Source organism: Coenobita brevimanus, chromosome 103, assembly GCF_032717465.1.
Source record: "Coenobita brevimanus isolate Jiangsu-jjx chromosome 103, ASM3271746v2, whole genome shotgun sequence".
Taxonomy (NCBI): domain Eukaryota; kingdom Metazoa; phylum Arthropoda; class Malacostraca; order Decapoda; family Coenobitidae; genus Coenobita; species Coenobita brevimanus.
Window position 1 is genome coordinate 3,771,603 of NC_137056.1, and position 22,811 is coordinate 3,794,413.

The 22,811-nt window shown below is 42.4% G+C and overlaps 1 protein-coding gene across 1 annotated transcript in view; it reads right to left on the bottom strand.

Moving 5' to 3' along the window:
• Bruce (BIR repeat containing ubiquitin-conjugating enzyme) overlaps positions 1–22,811 on the bottom strand; it is a 131,833-nt gene that overhangs the window by 17,575 nt on the left and 91,447 nt on the right. Inside the window, exons 46-62 of the mRNA XM_080284846.1 lie at positions 19,239–19,499; positions 18,471–18,591; positions 17,037–17,310; positions 16,390–16,655; positions 15,668–15,980; positions 14,149–14,313; positions 12,348–12,574; positions 11,277–11,582; positions 10,312–10,512; positions 8,448–8,687; positions 6,143–6,334; positions 5,049–5,270; positions 4,322–4,458; positions 3,167–3,265; positions 2,517–2,751; positions 1,408–1,622; positions 785–1,022 (exon numbers count right to left, since the gene is read on the bottom strand). Coding sequence (XP_080140972.1) covers positions 785–1,022; positions 1,408–1,622; positions 2,517–2,751; positions 3,167–3,265; positions 4,322–4,458; positions 5,049–5,270; positions 6,143–6,334; positions 8,448–8,687; positions 10,312–10,512; positions 11,277–11,582; positions 12,348–12,574; positions 14,149–14,313; positions 15,668–15,980; positions 16,390–16,655; positions 17,037–17,310; positions 18,471–18,591; positions 19,239–19,499 — 3,712 coding nt within the window. The remainder of the gene's footprint in view (positions 1–784; positions 1,023–1,407; positions 1,623–2,516; positions 2,752–3,166; positions 3,266–4,321; positions 4,459–5,048; positions 5,271–6,142; positions 6,335–8,447; positions 8,688–10,311; positions 10,513–11,276; positions 11,583–12,347; positions 12,575–14,148; positions 14,314–15,667; positions 15,981–16,389; positions 16,656–17,036; positions 17,311–18,470; positions 18,592–19,238; positions 19,500–22,811) is intronic.

Sequence of the window (22,811 nt, forward strand, 5' to 3'; positions counted from 1 at the left end):
AGGGATATGCCCTTATGGACTTCTCATTATTATGCCCATTTATTTCCATTATTGGGTTTTCTTTGGAGTAATGCAACATGTATACTTCCCAACAAGTGGAGAAAGTTCTTAACTTACTCTAAGGTAACCTTATAAAATCCAACATTATACACAAATATAGCCTAATGTTGCCTTCTTAAACCCCAGCACAGTTGCAGACTTTATACACAGGTTTTATTCGCTTGTGTTGAGTACAACTCTCATGTGTGGGGAGGCTCACCACACAGCTCTTCTCAACGGAGAGGAGTAAAAGGCTTTTCGTCTCATTAACTCTCCTCTTACTGGCTCCCTTCACCCTCTGTCTCTTCACCGCACTGTTGCATCTTTATCTTTTTTTCTATCGCTTCTTCAGTGGTCACTGCTCCTCTGAACTGTCTGCTTGCATCCTTCCACCACTACGGCAGTCACGTAGTGCCCATCTAGCAACAAATTCTCATCACTTTTCTGTCCAACTCTGTAATGCAAGAGTTAGCCACTACTCCCAGTCCTTCACATATGCAACAGGTCAACTCTGGAACTGTCTCCCTCTGTCTGTTTTTCCTATTGCCTATGATCTCCAGTCTTTCAAACACAGTGTGCCCAAGAATCTCAAAATGAACGGATCTTGAATTTGGCTCCCTGTTATCTTGTTTTTTTCCTAGAGGTAGCAATTTGCTGGCCCCTGGCATCTGGTTCCTTCTTCCTGGCAAAAAAATAAATAAATAAATAATAACTAAATAAAAAAAAATGAAGAAAGAACACTGACCTGGGTTGATATACTTGGCCAAGAGCCTGACGAGCCACACCACATGCTCCTCCTCAACCCGCTGCCTGACCAGTGCCTGCTCCACGTCCCAGCTCTGTGTGGTGCTGCCAGTGCCAAACCCAGTGCCTTTGGCCCAGTAGTGGCAGCGGTCACCCTCCCCTCTGTGCACGCCAAGACTCTCACGCCCATCAACGCATGTGGCTCGAGTTGTGGCTACCACAAGACCAATCGGTACATTCTGGAGAAAAAATAAATTCACTCATTCATTCATTCATCATCTACTCCAGTGCTGTCCCATGAAGAGCGTAGGGGTCCATGACTAAGCATGTTGGTCCTGACATTTATGAGAGTGACCAGCCTCACTCATCCCTGAGTAGCATCAAGTGAGCAATAAACCCCAACCATCCCTTGGATACAAACCCACACCTGCCATGTGTTCATACATAAATCACCCAACCACTCAATCCCATATCAACTCCCTACACCATTACCTTCCATACCTTGTATTGATACACTCATTTATCATATCCATCCACTTTCTACTTGGCATATCAGGACTCCTCCCACCTTTAAACAGACTAACAAATGGTAAAACATCCAGCCAGAACAAAAAACAATTATACCTGGTGATACAGAGATGTCACCACTTCAGGTGTATCCTGATGTGAGAGAGCTGCCAGACAGGCCAGGATAAGGTGGAGGGCCCCTGACTCAAGACACATGCGGCGTAGCAACACCCCATCATCAGTGGTCAGGGGAGTGGCCTCCAGGAGAGACTCCAGCACTTGGAAAGGCATCGTGGCTAGTGAACCTCCAACACCTGATCCCACGATGTCACCTGAGGAATCAGGAAAATATGCATATTTTCAAAGTGTCTACCCATTTTCAACACAGCATGAACTTGTATAGCATAGTTGCCCGTCTATGTCACAAATGTGCGCGACCGTGCAAGACAGCTGCTACATTACATAATTCTGTACCCATTTATTACAAACCTCTCACCTGATCACCTTAGAAAACTACATACAAATCAATACTATATCAATCAACAAACCATCACTGATGTTGCTGTCGCCCCTAGCTCATAAATTAATCACCTGCTTGAAAACTATTTTATTTCAGTCTGGCTACCAACAAATTACTTGTATTTTACCCAAGGAAAGACCCTTCACTCTGATGAGGTTAATATGTATTTTACTTATCTATGGAAAGACCCTTCACTCTGATGGAGTTAATAATTATGTACAAAGAAAAAATACAGTTACTGCCAACCCTACATAACCCTGTTCATGATGTACTGTAGAGGGACCTAAGACTAAGCAACTGTTTGAGTACAAGACCAACTGACTTTCATCACAACTTTTTTTACAAGACAGAATTCCTTCAATCACTTCTTAAGGGTTTGAACTGTTGTGTGTAAGGCACAGCATTCACCCCCTGATGTAACCCATTCAGTATAACAAAATAACCATTTCTGAAATTCATTCCTCCAGACAATTTTATTCAACTTTGAAGAAACTTTTAAGTGAATGGATTAGTGGATGCTACCAGTAATTTCTACCCTCTACAGTAAAAGATGTCTCTCCTAAGCTGAATAAAATTGTCTGAAAGTATATCAAAAAGGATGTTAACTGAGTGAAGTGGCTAAAGTGCTCTACCACTACATCTCCAATCACCTAATTGTGAAAAATGAAACTAATTACATAATAACAAAAAACTCAAAACCACCCACCTCCATCCCCATCATCAGTGACTCCGAGGGCAAGGCGCAGGAGACAGCAGGCCTTGTGAGTGTCCTTGAGTAGGGTCTCCGCATAGCCCGGGAGTCTAAGGAAGAGGGTAAACGCTCCCAGGGCATGGGGTGGGATGGATGGCAGGGTTAGCAGGCTGACGGTACCCCCACCCACTGGCCCGGGTGATCCACCACTCCCACCACCCATCAGCAAGTACTCAAAGGCATTGGTGGACTGAAATGGGATGAGGGAATAAGAGGGTGCTATACCAAGTATCATCATTATTACAGCAAGTCCTCATTGTTAGTCATTTTGATTTTTTCTTCCCCTATTCAGTCCAAAGTACATTTGAAGGAAATTCTTTACTGAGGTTTTACTAGTACAGCAATGTTCCATGTAAAACTGGTTTTCCATTTTCTTCCATTTTAAAGCACATGATGTATGAAAAATTTTAAGGTCTTTCTGAGCACTGACTAACAGTGAGGACTGACTGCAGCCTGTACATACACGCCATTCAGTATCACCATTACACATACTGGGGAGTCATCATATCATCATCATCATCATCATCATCATGGTAAACACATCATGTACTATTCTGTGGATGAGTGATGACAATTTTAACATGAACACCATATCGTAAACTGACCTCATATTCATTCATCTCGACGCTAACCCAATCGTTCTCCACTACTATCTCTCCCTTGTCCCCATTGCCTGGCCGCGAAGAGGTGCCACTGCTTGGTTGCTGTGAAGGTGAAAATACATAAAATAATACAGGAATATAGAGAAAAGCAATCTGTCCACACAAACATTAATACAAGTACACATCATGTTAACTGACTTCAATCCATCATTTACCTAGAGACAGAAACAAATGATTTTTTTTTTTTTTTTTTAACAAGCAAAGAAGGTACCAAAGGCTGGAAGCCCAAAATATTGTTCCTCCCAAGAAAAATATATAAATATATAAGTAAATAAATAAGAGCCAAGTTCAAAATCAACTCATTCTGAGATGCCTAAACACATTTCAAAGGACTGGAGGTTACAGGCAGTAGGAAATACAGACAGAAGAATACACTTCCAGAATTGACCAGTTGCATATATGAAGGACTAGGAGTAACAGTTAACCCTTGCATTGAAAAGTTAAGATAAAAAATGTATGAGAGTTTGCTGCCAGAAGGATGCTACATGCCAGCCACAGTTGTGGATGAATGCAAGCAGATAGTTCTGAGGACCAATGACCATTGAAGTACCAACAGAAAAGAGATAAGGGTGAAACATTGTGATGAAAAAAGGAAGGGGTTGACACAAGCTAATGAAGGAAGAGTGTTATGGGAAGAATAAGGGTATCTATTTGACATGGCAGAAAAAAAAAAAAGAAGAGGGGGGGGAAAGGGTGTGGGTACCTGTTGTGCAGGGCAGAAAACTGGGAAAAAAAAAAAATAATAATAATAATAAGTAAATAGCATATAATTAAAAAAGGCCAAATGATGTGATGTAAAATGCATGTAAGTACCTGCTATGCCACATCTGGGTAAGGGAGAGATGAGACAAACAATGAAAGAAAATGCAAGAGATGTGCTGGTATATACTTTACTGTGCCTGTTGGAAAAAAAAAAAAAAAGGAGGGGGGGGGCAATGAAGACTATCAATATGGTACTGGTCTGTACAAGGCTCAAGTTGGTATGAGATGGAGAAAGTACAGAAAAGAAGAGAAGTAAGGCACAGCTGACCATATTTAAAACTGTATAACACAAAGAAAAACAAAATGAGAGAGATGAGACAAGAAATTTGTAGGTACCTGTTGTGCCATGTCTGGGTACAGCAGGGACATATGCTGGGCCAGGAGTGAGAGGCCTCCTTGGCTCGTGAACACGTGAAGGGTCGATGGCAGAGGCTCCATGCTGAGTAGTGCTGCCTCCCTCCCTCCTTCAGGTTCTGGTGTGCACATGATAAATGAACTAGTAAGTACAGTAAGTCCATTTTTAATTGCCCCCCCCCCCATCCCTTTTTATCAAGTCCACATTAAAGTGAAGGAAAATCGCCTACTGAAGCTCCCTTGATACCTACAAGGCTTATCTGTCCCCCCTTTTTCCCCAAAAATTTGCAGTGGCAATTAAATAAAATTGTGATATTTTGCCTTTTTAAAGACTTTCTCTTATAAGTCCACATTAATTTACAAGAAGAGTGCTTGTTGACATTCCCTTGCTTCCTACAGACCTGACATAACATTTTCCCTAAAATTTACAGTAGTCATTGCATGGAAAAAGTTGTGTGACTTTGAAAACACAACAATATCTTACAAAGAGAGGGCTGTAAATAAGGCATAAAGGCATGGTAATCCTCATCCAGCCAGTCAACTTAAAAACTTCACTATGGACCTCACACAGTCACCAATACGATACTATGTACAGTTGTGTTATGAATGCCAACCTCTATTTCCTACCCAGCAGCAGGTATGGGTAACACAGATCTCATGCAGACTGTCATAATTCTGATACACACAAAGTTAAACTACGGACACAAACCTCTATTTCCATCCCTGCGGTTCGTAAGGGTAAGTGTAATGTGTGAGGCAGGCGAGTGTCCGTCCTGGCGTAGTGCGGCCATGAGCTGGGCCACGGTGAGGGCTGAGGGCAATCCTGCTGTGGAGCCCAGACTCTCATGAACCACAACATAGGAAGAACTGCTTGATGACCGATTGTTGCCACACCCTCCTCGGTACTGACGCTCACTGTCCGCCTCGCCTCCTGGGTCACCAAACACAGAATTAATCCCTGCTGTACAATAAGGTTTATTCTATTCTGACCACTGCCAAATGACTCTGCTCTGTCTGAGGAAGAAGACCTTCCTTAGTGAAAGGGTTAACCCTTTACCAGCAGCAGCAGTTGTTGAAAAGCACCTAATAAAAAAATTGTCTTTATATAGATGCCCCTCACCATGGGATTGGAACATAAATATAGTTACACCATATTATGTAAGGTGTTAATATAATCTACATAATTATAGACTCTACCGCATGTAAGATTGTAATCTTATTACTAAAAAATAGACTCTACTGCAATGTGGAACAGTTGCTATATTTCATTAACATAGCAAAAAGGGGTTTGCATGCATCTGATTGGTGGAGTGGTATGAGTAGATTGTAGGCTTCTTTACTATGTCTTGTAAAATGACCAAACCTAAAAATGTATACCTCTCCCAAACATTAGTTTCCTTCCACATTAGAACTCTCCTCTTTCTCATCATTTTCCCCTTCCATTTCTTTTCTTTACAGACCTTGGAAGCATATCTGTTTGTTTCTCTCACTATATGCTCAATTATATCCCTGCCTACAAAAGACATAAAAATCTCCACTGGGTCCTGAGGATTTTGCAAAACTACTTTGGCTCCTGTGTATCTACATATTGTCTCCCCATTTTTCAATACATTTTGCAGTCTATATATAGTTCTGCAGCTGGCTAAGGGTTAATGCCAGCTAGGATATGAAAAAATAAAAAATAAAAATCCATACTAACATGACTTACATAAGAAACATTCATTCTTAGTATGGAGATATATATTAGACGGCCTACTAAACTGAAAAGAACTGGACCCCTGTGACAAAAAGCTCAGGATGCACCTCTTTTGGACATCCTGTTGTGAATGGCAGTGTTTGCTTTGTTTTTGCTCCTCTTGTCCTTGGCGGTGACTCCTGCTGCCACAGACAGCTTGTCCATCAGTTCAAGGTGGCCCACTTCATTAGCTTCCCTAGGGTCACTTCCTGCAAGGTCAAGTTCACCCCCACTGCTGTTTAGAACACCTCGTGACCAGTCTGTAGAAGATGTGCATGATTATGAGAGTTATTCTTCTTCTCTTTATTCTCTCTGTTACTTGCATGCACATATGCACGCATGGACACACACACACACACACACACACACACACACACACACACACACACACACACACACACACTAACCACCATTTGCTTATCACAGTCACTGTCAGCAAGTAAACATCATTCACATTAACCCAAGGTGTCCTGTTGACGTTTGGATACATCACCACATTTTGTCACGGTGACACCCGTTGATGTATCCATACGTTTTGCAATTGCAAGGTCTGTCATTTGCACATTTTGCAAATTTTGCATGTGATTTTTGGTATGTATACGCGGGTCACCTTCCTCTACCCAAGGCCTGGTGGGGACAATGCCTTACCCTGCGTGACTCCCCCCCCCCCCCCCAGCATGCCATTGTCTCGGCAACTCACCTGTTACCAGTGACCTGGCCAGTAAAGACATGTCGCACCACAGTACGAATTTCAAGGTGAGAGTGATTCCTCAATCGATGACAATGTGGAGGACAAAGTTTACGTTGCATCAGAGGAAGAAACGAGCTGACGTGATGAGGAGGTAATGTCACCAAGGAAGGTGTGGTATGTTGATGTGTTTGGTGAGTGAAACAACACTTATATCGCCTATATTACTGTGTAAAAACATATATACTCTTGTACTACATATAAATTTGTACCAAATAAATGAATATCTACCTATTCTGAGTGGTTTGGAATAGTTACCACTCCCATAGAAAACATCTTCTCTGGAGCCGGGCTCGAGAGAAGACGGTACCAGGAGAGGGGAAGGTCACCAGTACTGGGCATTTCTAAGCTCAGGCGAGCACTTTCTGAATTTTTGATGTTTCTCATAAAAGGCGGAGGTTTTGGGGGGGGGGGAAGAATCTGCTGGGATTGGGGGGGTGGGGGGCACTGGTGAAAAATCCGCTGGAATGCGATGGGTTAAAGAGATTAGTTCACAGCTTCTACATGTTTCCTTAACAAAACATAAGCTATGCTACTAAGACAGCAGTTCTCTTTTCAACATTGTTTTTTCTATGCCTCCTTTCTTCAACGCTGCACATACCATACACTCCATCAGTACTGAACCACGCACTGTCTCTCTACTTATCCTTTTTCATGACTTTCTTACCACATACTACTTCACCTGCTTCTATAATACCCTTCTTAGCATCATTTTACATACCCTCTAATTCATTCCCATCATGAATTCCCAACTCTCACCCTCTTCTATTCATCTCTGCCTTAATTAGATTTCTCAGTATTTTCATTCATTTCCAGGTTTTTTTCAACTCTATTCATGCTCTCAATAATGCATGCTTTCCTTTAAAATAACAATAGCCAATCCTATACTACCAGTTTCAGGGTGTAGGGGATTCCAAAGCAACAACCTCAGTCTGGGCTACTTTAGGGTAAGACACCTACCTACTTCCCTGGTAGCATACTTTCATTTAGCTATATCTAATTCTCATTTTCATCTCTGCTGAAACTACATATTGACTTTAATCTTTTAGTATCATGCTAAAATGTTTTTGCATCCATGACACATCCTCTAAACCTTCCATCCCCCAATGCATTATCTACAATTGCTTACTGTTAATTTTCTTCTCTCTGCCAACAAAACATATGAATTACTGTATGTTCAAAACAGGCATTTGCAAAGAAAGAACAGAAAGTGTGAAAATATAATTTCTCCACTCCTATTCCTTCCTTCCATACCCCATTTTCCCACAACATTCTGTACCCACTTGTCAACAATGGTAGCGTAAACTTTCACAATTTCAGCACGAACAGATTTACTACAACCTTTATAATCATGAGTATGTCACATTTCCTACTACATATATTCACACTAACCTAAGAACAGCCAGGCACTGAATTTAAATACAATATAACATCCCATGTCAAAGTACAGTATAGGCATAATAATGTTTAGACCAACTGGCCAAGAAATTAGGCCAAGGCAACAAGCATTGGTAAAAATTCCACCAAGAAGAAAAATGAAGAAATAAAATATTTCCTCCTGCGGAAATGTAAAAAGTAAAAAAGTTAGAATATGCCAGCCTGTAAGAAACAATATCCCAGCTCACCTGTAACCATTTTGACAATATCAGCCATGGTGGTAGTCGTGGGGAGGCTAAGGAGGCGGGTCTTGTGTCCTGCACCAAACTTTGGGTGATGGGTGAGTGGTGGGAGGCAGCAGCCGGGTGGGGAGGACAGGCCACCCTGGGGACTGTTGATGTGTACTACCACACGTTCTGTCTCAAGCAGGAGTTGCAAAACCAGTCGTCTCGTGAAGCCAGACATTGAATGCAGGTAGCTCACACCTCCTGCAAGCATTAAGTGTGATTAAATCCCTTCAGTACAAGAAGTCTTTCCTACACTGAATAAAACTATCAGGTGGATTCTCGGGAGGGAGGGGGGGTGAAGTAGTTAACAGCTGTAACTACATACAGTTGTGTGGTATTTACTATGGGCAAAAGTAACATTATGACTACCACAATCATCATCATAACCTAATTTCTCCCTATTAACCCTTCCACATCATGTGTCACTTATACGTGCCACAAAAGAAATGTCTGTAGCCATCAGGTGGCACATATATGTGTTCTGGAATTTTAATATTTGCATGCCAGTACTGGGGGTCCAATGATGGTTAACTATCAGGAGGCACCAAGAGTAAGGTGCTGCCATCATGGGAGCACTATTTTAGTCTCTTAGTGCGGTATGACATGTTTCTGCTGCCACAGCAGCCTCTGGCTGCTCTAATTACTACTTGGAGGAGCTCCAACATCACAGTTTTTGACACCTCAAAAAACAAGCAATTATTAATATTATTATATTCTTACATCATCGTATGTTAGACATCATTTTACTCAGAAAATTATGGTCATTTTTTGGTGTGGATTAGTATATATAAAAAAAAATTCTCTACACATATCTCAAACTCCTGCATGTGGGACATCCATCCAGCCCAAAAAACACCCCTGAGGTGGAAGGGTTAAATGGGGTGGGAAGGACTAATGAAGAGAACAGAAAACATAAAAGGTAGAAATATCAAGTGTATGTCCAATGAACTGCACAACAGTGATCCCTTGGTCATCACATACTTGGTTACAGCAGTTTTCATTATCACTGCAAGATGAAAATCTGCATTCCTGCTGTTATCGTGCAATTTTGGCTAAAAACTTTATCTCGTACCTGAGTTGGTTTCTGCTGAGAATAATGGTACAAAATCTGTAGTTTTTAATGGCTTTGAGGGATTCAAAGATGAGGCCCTACTTGAGGAGTTAATCCCATATAATAGAGACCACTAACTCTCCACCCCCTAGCCTCAAAACCCCTTACCTCAAGCCCATCTCAGGTCTCTGTAGGGCACATATTTCTTCCTTATGGTGCCCTTTTAATCATTTTCTATTACCCTAACCATATCTATGTCTATGTTTCTAATACTGTACTTAACACTAAGTTTGTATTTAGTAGGTCTAAAATGACGTAAAAGGAAAAATTTTGGTTTACATGAAAGGTGTCCTGTACCAATTAGGATGAATCCCATACGTTCTGTGCTTTCGTTATTTTGTTATCATGCACAAGGCATGGTACCAGTTATGCGCAATAACTAAAGGATCCTGTACATGAGATGCTGGAGACCATGCACCTTACAAAGCAGTCATCAAGTGAAAAGAGGATGACCAATGCAAGCATCGAATGCCTTACAAAGTATGAATTCAGTCCTCATTTGAGGGTAGGTATGTACACAGGCAATCTGCTGTTTTGAGTGAAACACTTTTAGGTGAAACATGTTTCTACTTCATGATTAATTAAACAAAAGCACTAGAAGCACTCATTTCTGATTTCAAAACAACTTTCATCAAGAGCTACGTTATAATAAGAAGAGGAATCAATTTATCAACACCTTTGCGTGAAGCACCTTTACAAGAGGATTGTCTATACCTGGTGGTGGAATATTCTGACGCTGTATGAGGTGGCAGAGAGTGGACGCGAGGAGCTTTTGGTTATGAGGGTGGTTCTGGCATGACTGACGCATGAGGTGGATGGTGGCATCCTCAACACTGCTGTAGTCACTCTCATTCCCACCTCCTGCCCCGCCACACCCGCGCATCAACGGCTCACTGCCTCTCACTAGTGGGTCACCTGTAAGTATGGCTCATTTTATTACTACATTAAAGACATCCTAAACCAAAGAAAATCATCACCCTTACCATCTCCCACTCACATTGGAATGAGGTTAGGTCCACAAAAAAAAAAGTGGGAGAGTTAATCAAGAGTATGCTCAATGAAATGGGCCATTTACTTGTTCACCCACCATTTAAGCAACAGGAATCCTGACTAGGCAACAATATGTCTTATCTACACTAAATAACACTGTCAGTAATAAGACTAAAATTAAAAAGGCATAATACTGAATGGGTTAATGGATATTATCTCTCCTCATTTCCCCACAAGATCTTCCTTAAACTGGCAAGATCAAGAAGTAATAAAACTAAACACACAAAATAAGTAATAAAAATGAAGAGGGATGAAATGCTGCAAAACACTCACGTGATGTGCTGTAACTCAATAAAAACATTCAGAATTTTATCATGCATTTTCCCTTCAAATTTTTTTCATGGACAACTGCCTACTCCAGAGGGAATATATGGAAAACAAAAGACATCAGGATTTATACACAGTCAAAATTCCTCATAAGTGTCAGAATTATGAAGTTAATAAAATACACACTAACCACAATCAATACTGAAATGCATGATTTTTTTTTTAATTCATGAAACCAGCTGTACAATGTATCAAAATATACAATAAAATTCTTAACAGAGCAGAGAAAACAATGGCAGACACTAACCAAGAAGAGTAAGGACAGATAACCAGGAGGGGTTAAAACAATGACTTACACTCACCAAGAACAGTCAAGAGAGGCAGCCAGAAAACAGATCCTTCAGAAGATCCTAGCCAGTCCCTCATGGGGGCCTCAGCACACAAGGCAGCAAGGGTGTGAAGGGTGTGGGCAACAAGGGGTGTGCTCAAGGTGGGTACAATGGCAGCTGTGATTTGTGGTGGGGCCTGGGGTGTGGCAGAGGAAAGGGCATCTTCTGCACTGCGAGACTTCTCTGCTACACTGGCCTTCTCCATGTCTGTGGCACTCTCACCTGCACTGGGGGAGGTGCAGCTCTCCACCTGGTGCAATACCTCGGTCTTGCACCATTCTGTAAAGTGATAATTACCATACTGAATCAGGTAACTCGGCATCACAGAAGATACAGTGATATTAACCCCATCACTACAAGAAATGTTCCCACAGATTAACAGAGTTTGGTTGTAGAGAAATTAAGGTACTGTATAATTCTACTCCTAAACACTTCTAAGAATATCTTATCAAAGCCATGTGAACAACAATTTCAACTTCATCTGTAACTAGCTACAAAAAATATATCAAAAAATTGCATAAAATACAGTAATAATATACAGTATTTCTAGTGGGGGTGCTCACAATCCACTCACTCAATGTAGTCCTGCTCTGAGGTGACTGCCCTATCCTCTCTTCCCTCCTTCCTCTTCTGTCTTTCCTTCATTCTTACCTCTTCCTTCTGTCTACAGGTGATTCAACACTGAGTGACAAGCCAAATGGTTTCCTGTACAGTACACCAGAAAACCATTTACTACTCCGGGTGGTAACCATATAACCAAATCATGGTGCCTGGTAGTTTAGTGCATAATTAAGGCAATCCGATTGGATTGAGCCAGTACAGGTTTATATCCAAGGGGTGGTTGGGGTTTATTGCTCACGTAATGCCACGTGGGGATGAGTGAGGCTGTCACTTTCATCTTAAATGCCAGGACCAACTTGCCTAGCCCTGGGCTCCTATGCTCCTCATGGGACAACATAGGATTAGATGATGAATGAATGAATGAAATTTCTATATCACATCCGGAAGCCTAACTCTAACCTACTGTACACTCTGAATGCTCACCGAGGATGCCATGGACAAGCAGCAGAGGAAAGCCCGAGTCCAGCATGAGATGTATGGCCTGTGGGGACTGTGCCACGGTGGCCAGGGTCTGGAGGTGGGCTGGGGTGAGGGAGATGACACTGGGGTCCTGCAGTATCAGCCGACCCTCCACTGCTCCACTAGACCCCTCAACACCTTCCTTCATGTCGTCAGTGCGAGCTGCTCGGATTTCAGCTTCACGGTCCTTCCTGTGGGGGAGTCGGAGTACTATTTTTAGTTAAATACACCCATACCCCGATTCATGATGCATTGATAACCGATGATTTGCCAGACTGAACAAAAGAAACAGGGGAACATTCTCACAATCCGAACAATATGAATGGCCGTCACCTCGCTAGTCTGACACCCCGCTGCTCCCTTGGTCTGAAACGAGGGCATCCCAATGCAGATGTGGTGGCGCAGGAGGCCCTCCCAGTCCTCCCTCTATCTCGTCTCCTCTTCCCCCCTCCCATTCCTTGTCCATCCCCCACCATACTCAGCAATGCCAGGCATGTCTCCTTCCCAGTCCCTCCACACTTCTCCACCTCTGCTTGTCTCCCTCCCCCACTCTAGCTTGTCTCCTTCCAGTCCCCCGCCCTCCCCCATCCCTGCTTGTCTCCCTCTCCATCCCTCCACCCACCCCCACCCCCACTTGGTGTGCTGCCAGCTGCCTGCCTGGCCGTCAATTGCCCTGAAGCGTCTAAACACCGCACGTCCCACCACCATACCTTTTTGCATGTGATGTCTGATGTCTCATTTTTTTGGCAGTAGTACTTTTTATGAGGATAACAACATTAACTATGGTGTTTCTGTGTTAGTCTCTATTGACTGAGTAAGGTATAAGAGAGTTTGGGTTTGGGCCTGGATCACATATATCTGACTTTCCTTGAGTATCTTATGGGGAAAATTGCTTCGATATCCAACATACTTACTGACCGAACACTCCCACCGGTACCCGACACTGTAGGAATCTAAACCATCCTCAGATTTAAACCTTAATGGGTCACATCTTTCTAAAATAGCAATATTATACAGGCATACCCTGGTTTAACAATGCACTACGTTAAGTACAAACCCATTCCTAGGCGAGGTTTTGTATCTCGGGGTGGATTTAACGTGTAAAGTACAGTATAGGGACCCGTTTTTGAGCTTTGGGTTCCCCCCCCCCCAACCAAGTCATAAACCCACCCAAATGAATTCAGAAACAAGATTCTGGTTAACTTATACCCTCAAATAGCTTTAAAATAAGCTAAACTAAGCCTAAAAACAGTTGATAACTCACCTAAACCCAAAAATAAAATTTGAAAATAATCAAAAATGTCTGGAAAAATCAAACTTAGTAAACTGTACCCCAAAACCACAATGTTCGCTCCATCTATGACTAAAACACATTAATCAAAGTCTAAAAACAGTTTATTAATCAACCTAAACACAAACCTTAAGTAAAAAATATCATCAACACAGGTATATAAAAAAAAAAAAAAAAAAAAAAAAAAAAAAAAAAAAAAATATTAAACTGGGGTTGATCATCATTCGGCGGGGTAGGGCGGTATTTCTATCCCCATCGTTATACTGGGGTATCGCATCTTGATGTATCGTATCTCTGGGTCTGCCTGTACTAAAATACAGGCAAGGACTTACTGTAGCTATATAAGTAGTCTTATCATCATCATCAAGACCTTTTTTCTCACCAAAGCATAGAGTGATATAGGGTCCAGGGACCAAGATATAACCTGATAGGAGAAACTAATCAAAATACAACAGACAAAGTGTAGTGCCTGACCTATCATCGGTGATTGACTGGTTGTTATCAATGGAGGTGAGTACAGCCATGTTGAGCAATAACTGTGTGAAGAGTGGAGGTTGCACGTGGCACATGGAACACATGATGTGATCCAGACCAGCCTTCACCTCACCCTCACTGCGTTCGGACCACTCATACACACGTCTGAGAGAGGAAAAATTATTTTAAAAATAAATCAGATGCATCACCATCACTCCATCCTGTTTCTCCCCTAAGGAATGAAAATGGTACAATCCTGATATAGGAAGCAGAGGAAGAAATAAACAGCATGAAACAGTAAACTCTGTAATTTTTTTTTTTTTTTAAATGTACAGTACTGAAGAGAAATTGTGAAGGAATAAATGGTGATGTGGCCCTGAGGGGATATTCTCCCACATTTGGTCTGATCAGCTGATCAGGTCAGGTGCGGGTAAGGGGATGGGCCCATTATGATGTGACAAGGGTAAATCAGCTCTGCTGTCAGGCTCTAATGCAGATGTCACTGATTGCACTGTGCAGTTGACCCTCATGCGGTGTGATGTGGTGAGGATCTGTCACTCCTCCCCTCTCTCTCTCTCTCTCTCTCTCTCTCTGTGTGTGTGTGTGTGTGTGTGTGTGTGTGTGTGTGTGTGTGTGTGTGTGTGTGTGTGTGTGTGTGTGTGTGTGTGTGTGTGTGTGTGTGTGTGTGTGTGTGTGTGTGTGTGTGTGTGTGTGTGTGTGTGTGTGTGTGTGTGTGTGTGTGTGTGTGTGTGTGTGTGTGTGTGTGTGTGTGTGTGTGTGTGTGTGTGTGTGTGTGTGTGTGTGTGTGTGTGTGTGTGTGTGTGTGTGTGTGTGTGTGTGTGTGTGTGTGTGTGTGTGTGTGTGTGTGTGTGTGTGTGTGTGTGTGTGTGTGTGTGTGTGTGTGTGTGTGTGTGTGTGTGTGTGTGTGTGTGTGTGTGTGTGTGTGTGTGTGTGTGTGTGTGTGTGTGTGTGTGTGTGTGTGTGTGTGTGTGTGTGTGTGTGTGTGTGTGTGTGTGTGTGTGTGTGTGTGTGTGTGTGTGTGTGTGTGTGTGTGTGTGTGTGTGTGTGTGTGTGTGTGTGTGTGTGTGTGTGTGTGTGTGTGTGTGTGTGTGTGTGTGTGTGTGCGTGTGTGCGTGTGTGTGGGGACGAGTAAATTGCGAGTGTGTTGTCCTGTCTCAGTTACCCCCCTTTTGGGAGGAAGCTGCCAAGGTACATAGAAATAGACAGATGTACAAAAGCAACACAAGACAGGCAATAAAAACTGTCCAAGTGGAAACTTGAAGCCTATACATAACCTCCAGGTATAAGGACTACATACTAAATACTGAAACCAGAATAAAGGAAACAGACTCATAGAACAAGTTGTCCATGATAACTGCCTAATGTAAGAACTACACCCTAACTAGCTATTCAAACCACGAGAAATGAACTGTAGCACCTGAGCTAATTGTCTGTTTCAGGTGCCTACTGTAAGAACAATGCACTAAATACCTATACCGCAAGGAATGAAATGTCTCACCTGAATAAGTCATCAGTGATAAGACTGGTGATATTGTGCGGAGTATTCCACAGCACTGCAGCAATGCAGTGCAGCACCTCAGCGCTCACCCCACTGCCTCCCACACTTCCTGGCTGCTGTGGGGGCCTCATACTGTGGGCTGGGGGTGACAGGGAGGGGTGGAATGGGTCCTCCTGAGGTGAGAGAGTTGAGGGAGGTGGGCCAGAGACAACGTGGGTCAACCAGGACAACAGCACAGACACACCCTCCATGCTGCTGCTTCCAACACAGAGCTCATACAGCAGAGCAATGGCAGCATCCAAGTTGTTTCCTCCTGCAATAAAGTCTCAAGTGTTATACTTACATCAAAAGTTAAGTGAATAATCATAAAAGATAACAGAAGCCTCTCCAGTACATCCTGGCATTATATCCCATGTAGTCTAAGAAAATTATATTAATAAATATATGTCCACTACAGTATTATCTTTGCTTTCTACATGTAAAATCATCATCATCATCATCATCTGCACCTCCTTTCCCATCCTAGGGCAGGGAGAGGAGTTGCAACGTTGCTACTCTACACGTAAAAACACATCAAAAAAGGCATCTCCAGTACATCCTATTATTACATTACAATAAATCTACGAATTATATATATATAAATATAAGAACGTCATTCATCATTTCTCTCTATGTGTAAAAATAACACAATTCCATGCCTAAGGGAATGGTTATGGGAATACCTGATGGCTGCCTGAGGAGAGGGTGTGTAAGGAGTGTCATGATGAGTGTGTGTAGGAGCTGGGGTGACAGTGCAGCCAGGGCGAGTGTGGTGGCCTCAAGGGGTGCTGAACCGATGGAGGCCAGATGGAGGGGGCCAGGAGGAGTGAGAAGGAGGGTGACACATGCTTCCATCACCCCCGGCACACTGGCTCCTGCCTCCACACCCACGCTCAGCCCACCTTCCACACGACACATACACTGGTGGATCAGGCGCAGCCACCACATGCTGAAATGCATTGTATTTATCTCAGACCATAGAAAAAAAATTTAAAAGCAAGGCTCATGGTACACTCTTCATTAACTGGGGCCTGAGGTTACACTACAATATTCTAAAGTATTTTTATAAAGTCAAATAAAAAAATAAGCTATGATAACAGCAATATTTAAGATCACTAGAAATGACCACTAAATCCAATATACGTAAATCATTAGAAACACTACAGTACTCAACAAAAGTTACTTTATACAGTATTTTTTCTTTATTAAGTTGTTCTTAAGGTATGTAATTAAATTAGCATTTTTGCCTGTGCACCTCCATACCTTTAAATGAGACCCATCATTATTTGTAAAATAAAAAGGAAAGTGTGACCCTATGCTAACTACATACCTGGCCCTGTGCGGAGTATGGTCAGTGACGGCTGCCTCATGGCCAGCCCGTGAGGCTTCTCTGAAGGTGGTGGTGCCAAGGAGCTTGAGCTGTGACAGGCCTAGAGTGGAGGAGTCGCGGGGCCTGTGGAGTCGAACCACAACAATGGACGCCACCACAGGCCGGGGCAGCACCAGCCTCACACGGGAAAGGCCGGCTGTGCTAAGGGGGCCACTCACAGGCATCAGATGGCCACCCTCAACACCAACCTCAACTGACACGGCTGATGGGCATGCTGTAAATGTTTGGTAATTATGTAAGCATCATTTGAAAATTTACTCCTCTGACAAGCAAGCCACAACATTATTATTAGGGTAATTAATTAATTTTCATCACTTATACATTCTTACCACTACTAGACACTGCAACATCATCAATTATCACATACAACTCCATCATTAATATATTTTCATCCTAATGATAGCACTTTCCCATTCATTATCATCGTTACCTTCAGTGTCTTTCTCTCTCCTGGAAACCCCCCAAAAGGTGACTGACATCATATCGTTGTATAATTTGTAAATGCTCTAACATGCTTGCATGCATGAGCCTGATGGCCTTGACGAATATTTCCTGGCTACTGTATCCCCACACACCTCACTCACTATGACACCTCTTTTCCTCTTTTTTCTCATTCACCAACAACCTGCTCTACTCTCTTCTTCCATACTGCCCAAGGTCTGGCTCAACCAACATTATCATTTAATAGTTAGAATTTCAATACACATTCTCTCAGCAAGGTAGACAACTATACTGGTTTTATGCTAACTCTACCTAAAACTGCCATGTCTTCATCCTGAAATCTGAAATGTAACAACAGATTAACACTAGAATATGGTGCTAGTCGTGAAAAAGTGCTTTAAGAGTGATGTACAGCCACTGTATCATCTTATTCTGCCACTGAGCTATATGAAATAAGCTGTAAAAAATTGGAAATCTTGGCCAAGTTACAGTAAAAATGGTATAATAATGATAGCACCCACTACCATGTATGCTGATAAGAGGACATGCTACCATACTGTAAACAAGAGCATTAAAGGGCCTATATTCCTAGTAGCATTATACTGAAAAACCTTCAGTTACACCTATGATACCTTAGCCCACACACAAAAAGAAAGACTGTCATTCAGATTGGTACACTCTGGGCACTAGACAAATCTGAACAAAATCTTGCCTATCACTGCCCCTAACATCACAATATACTTAACTAGCCTTGTGCACTTCACTCTCACGTAGCACACAAACCTTGAACATAATGTCAACAAAAGATCTCTGGGATTATCTAGCTGAAGTGGCTGGACTCCTGCATTGCACTGGGTTCACATCCACTCAATTTGAAGCGACAATGAGAACAAAAGCAAGAACAAAATCATAAGTATACTGTTCAGTACTTACAGACAAGGGAGACTGTGTGTGGGAAGAGGTGAACTTCATGTAGGAGGACAGCACAGGGAAGTGTCAAAGTCAAATCAACCCAGCTCTCATCAGGGTAGAAGTGGTAGGACCAGGGTGCACTCTGATGACAAACCAGATTACCCTCAATTCATTTTGCTGCATAGTATCTTGACCACTCAAATGGATGAATTGTAACCAAGAAACACAAATGTGGCATTCGGGTATAATTATTCTGCCTTTATAATAAACTTTTAAGCAAATACCATAGCACTCTAAACTTTCTACTCCAGGGAAAATATACCAATATTTTACATAAGGAACAAAACAATCACAAGATATTGATATTATTCGGTAAAGTCAATCAAAATCATGAATCTCTGAAAATTGATTGCCAAGTCCAATGATGCCCTATTAACTTTATTCTTGCTCCCATTGGCCAATTTTCTTCCGGATGGAAGGGGGTACGCTTATGATAATAAGGTCAAACAATTTGCAAAGACCCATTAAGTAGAGTGATGCTTTTTGTACTTTAATCTCCCCTGGCGATTTTTATTAAACTCAGGAAGATCTTTCATGGTAATGGAGTTATAAGACAATCTAGCTGTTTACCATCCAATTTTGTATTCACCACTAGTAGCTACATAAATCCATTAGTACCAGATCACACTGAAGTGATGGGGTTAGAAGTTAACATCTAAATCCATAGGTTAATTGCTATAAAGCTATCATTGAGAAAAAAATAAGAAAGTCTGCAGTTTTAATCCCAACCTTAGTACGCTGGAAAAGCTGATTAGAGTCGACAAGAACATTTGCCGGGCGTGCTGTGGGATTGCTGGACGTGACAACGGCCAGTGGGGCGAAGTTGTACAGCCCCTCAGCCTGCTCTACCGCCTCACTGCGCTTACTGGAGGGGGCACTCTGGGTGGTGGGGGGCAATGGGGGCGCCAGGTGGTTCATCACAGCAGTAACCAACCCTCCACGGCCGCCTCCCATCATACCTACACTGCTCACTAGGTTCTCCCACAACATCTGCAAAAATATATTAATGTTTCTCAAGGCCTGTATGCTAAATCAGGGTAAAAAATTAAACATTAAATAAACATCATCATCATCCAGACTTCTTTTCCTACCCTAGGGCAGGGTAAGGAGTAGCAAAGTCCTGACAGTCCAAGTCTGCCCAATCCAATGGGCCACGCTTCCTTTCACTCATCATTCAAGCCCCAGAATCCTGGCTCCATCTGATACACCAAAAAACTTTCACCACATTCTGTAGCTTCACATTAACGTATCTGATACAGTCAATCCGAGCGTTGTCACGGTAAAAGGGATGCCAAATCCCAGATCATGCACTTCTCACAACACTCATCCAACCAGCTCAATCTCTTGTCAGTCCCCTAGCCTCACTGACTTCCATACCTCTCTTCCTCACACACTCATCCACCATATCCCTCCACCTTCTCCTTGGCCTACCTCACCTCCTCCCTCCTTCAAATTCACTCAGATATACCTTTTCCATCATTCTATTGTTATCCATTCTCTCTCCATGACTATACCATCTCAGTACACTCTCACTGATTCTGGTGTCCACAGACTTCCTCACTCTGCATCATTTCACAAATCACATTATTTCGTATCCTATCCACTCTCTGTACTCCCCATACATTCCTCAGCAGTCCCAACTCCACTGCTCTCAGTCTTGAATTTTCATTTTCAAGCCACACCATCGATTCACATCCGTATGTTAAAATTGGAACTAACACTCCTGCATGTAAGCCTCGCGCAGCTGCATTCAAACCTCTGTTTCTTATTGAGGCATTCACAGTACCAGCTACTTTCCTTCCTTGTGTCACTCTACTTTCCACTTCTTTTGCACATTTTCCTCTCTTTTCTATCACTGTACCCAGGTGTCTGAACTCTCTCACCAATTCCAGTCTCTCTCCATTCACTCTAACATCACACTGGGAGCCATCTTCTCTCTCTCGTTTACCGTCACTTTACTCTTTTCTACATTTATTCGCAAGGTATGACACTCAGACATCTGCAGGACTTTGCACTAGTCCATCAAGTTCTTGTCTGGTATTTCCAATTAGCACTGCATCATCAGCATACAACAAATTTGAGATATTCCATCCATCACCATTCATTACCAACTTCATCCCTCCCTCCATTATTCATGTTTTTACTTCTCTCATCATCCCATCCATATATATACCGAACAACCATGGGGACATTACACAACCTTGTCACACACCCACACTGACTGTGAACCATTCACTTAGATACCCATTTACCCTTACACATGCCTCACTACCATCATAAAAACTCTTGATGGCACCTAGCAGCTTACCATCTGCACCGTACACGCACAAAACCTTCCACAATCCTTCTCTGTCTACTTTCTAGTATCCTTTTCCCAGATCCATAAATCCTATAAACACCTTACTGTCCTTCTCACAAGCCTTCACTGTCTGTCTCACTGCAAATATTTGACCCACACATCCTCTGTCACTCCTAAAACCCCCCTGTTCATCACTCACTAGGACTTCTTATCTCTCTCTTACTTTCTCTATAATTCTTCCATATACCTTCCCTACAACACTCAATAAACTTATGCCATGATAATTCTTGCACTCACTGTGCTCACCTTTATTTATGTACAGGGGTACAATCACAACCTTTATCCATTCTGCTTGCACAGTTTCACTCATCCATGCTTTCTTACATATCTCCAACAAGCACTTCATTCCCCTCTCTCAACTACACTTAATCATCTCTGCATACATCTCATCAACTCCAGCTGCTTTCCCATTTTTCAGGCAGCTTCACAGCGTTCTTCACCTGTGCGAGTGTCACGTTTCCTGGCACTGCATTCCTTCTCTGCACACCCTCAAAGCCAATCACTTTTACAGCTGCTCTGCTCTCTCTACTCCCAATCATCAGACTTTCAAATTATTCTTTCAATCTGTTCCTTACTTCATCTCCACGGGTTAATAATCTACCACTTACATCCTTCACACTTTCACACTTCTTTCCACTATCAATTCTACATTTCTGCACCTTTTTCCAAAATAACTTCCTATTTTCAGAGTAATCTGCATTCATTTTTCTTCTTAGATCATCATTTACCACCTTCTTTTTCCTCTTCAATAGTCTCTTTACGTGCTTCTTGCTCTCAACATATTAAGTCGTTACTTCAATTGAACCCCTGTCCTGTAACCACTCTAGCCACTTCTTCCTCTTTTCCTCCACTGCTCTCTTAACCTCTTCATCCCACCATGCTGTACCTTTCTTCTTTGTTGTTACTCTTGCCACACCACACACTGCTTCAGCATTCCTAACTATGAAATCCCATATGCATTCCACAGGCTGTCCAGATCAATTTCATTCCAATTCACTGATTCTACCTCTTCTCCTACTTTGGTCCTGTATTCATCTGCCAATTCTTTGATCCTCAGTTTCTCAACTTTCAGACTTTCCCGCTCACTGCTCCTTTCTCTCCTGGTCCACCTCACTCCTCTCAGCTTGATCTTACATACCACAATCGTATGATCTGACAGACCTTCACGTCATCCTCTCACGGCCCTTGTATCAGCAACCATTCCCAGCATCGACCTCTCAACAAGCACGTAATCAATCAGGCACCTTTCAACACTATCCCCATTCCCTTTATACCATGTATATTTATATGCATCTTTGTGTTTGAAATACAAGTTACAAATGAACAACCTCCCTTCCTGACAAATCTCCTTCAGTCACTTCTCATTATCATTTTCTCCTGGTACTCCATTACAACCCATTACATCATCCTCAGGACCAGTGCCTACTCTTCCATTCATATCACCCGTTAAGGTCACTTTATAGCTCCTGGGCATTTCTCCCATTGCTTCATCCAACTCATCCCAAAACCTGTCTTTCTCTCACTTACTCCTATCATCACACAGTGCATATGCTACAATCACAGCCACTTTCACCTTCTCAAACCTGAACTTGGCAAATATATATCTCAAGCTGACACATTTGTAATCTCTCATACCACTCCGCCATACTCCATTCAACAACAAAGCAACTACTTCCTTGCATCTTCCTCACCCATTCATTCCCAATCTTAAACATTTCACACTCTCCCACTCCTCCATTTCATACCCTTTCATCTTTGTTTCACACAATGCCATCATGGCATATCTTGCACTCTTGGACACATTCACCACTTCCACCATCTTGCTCTCCCCATTCACACCTCTTACATTACACATGGCCATGCAAATCTGCCCATTTGGTTGGGGTCCTGGGCAGGTATTGGACCCTCTGAGGCTCTCTGAAACATTTGCCATGATTAAGTGA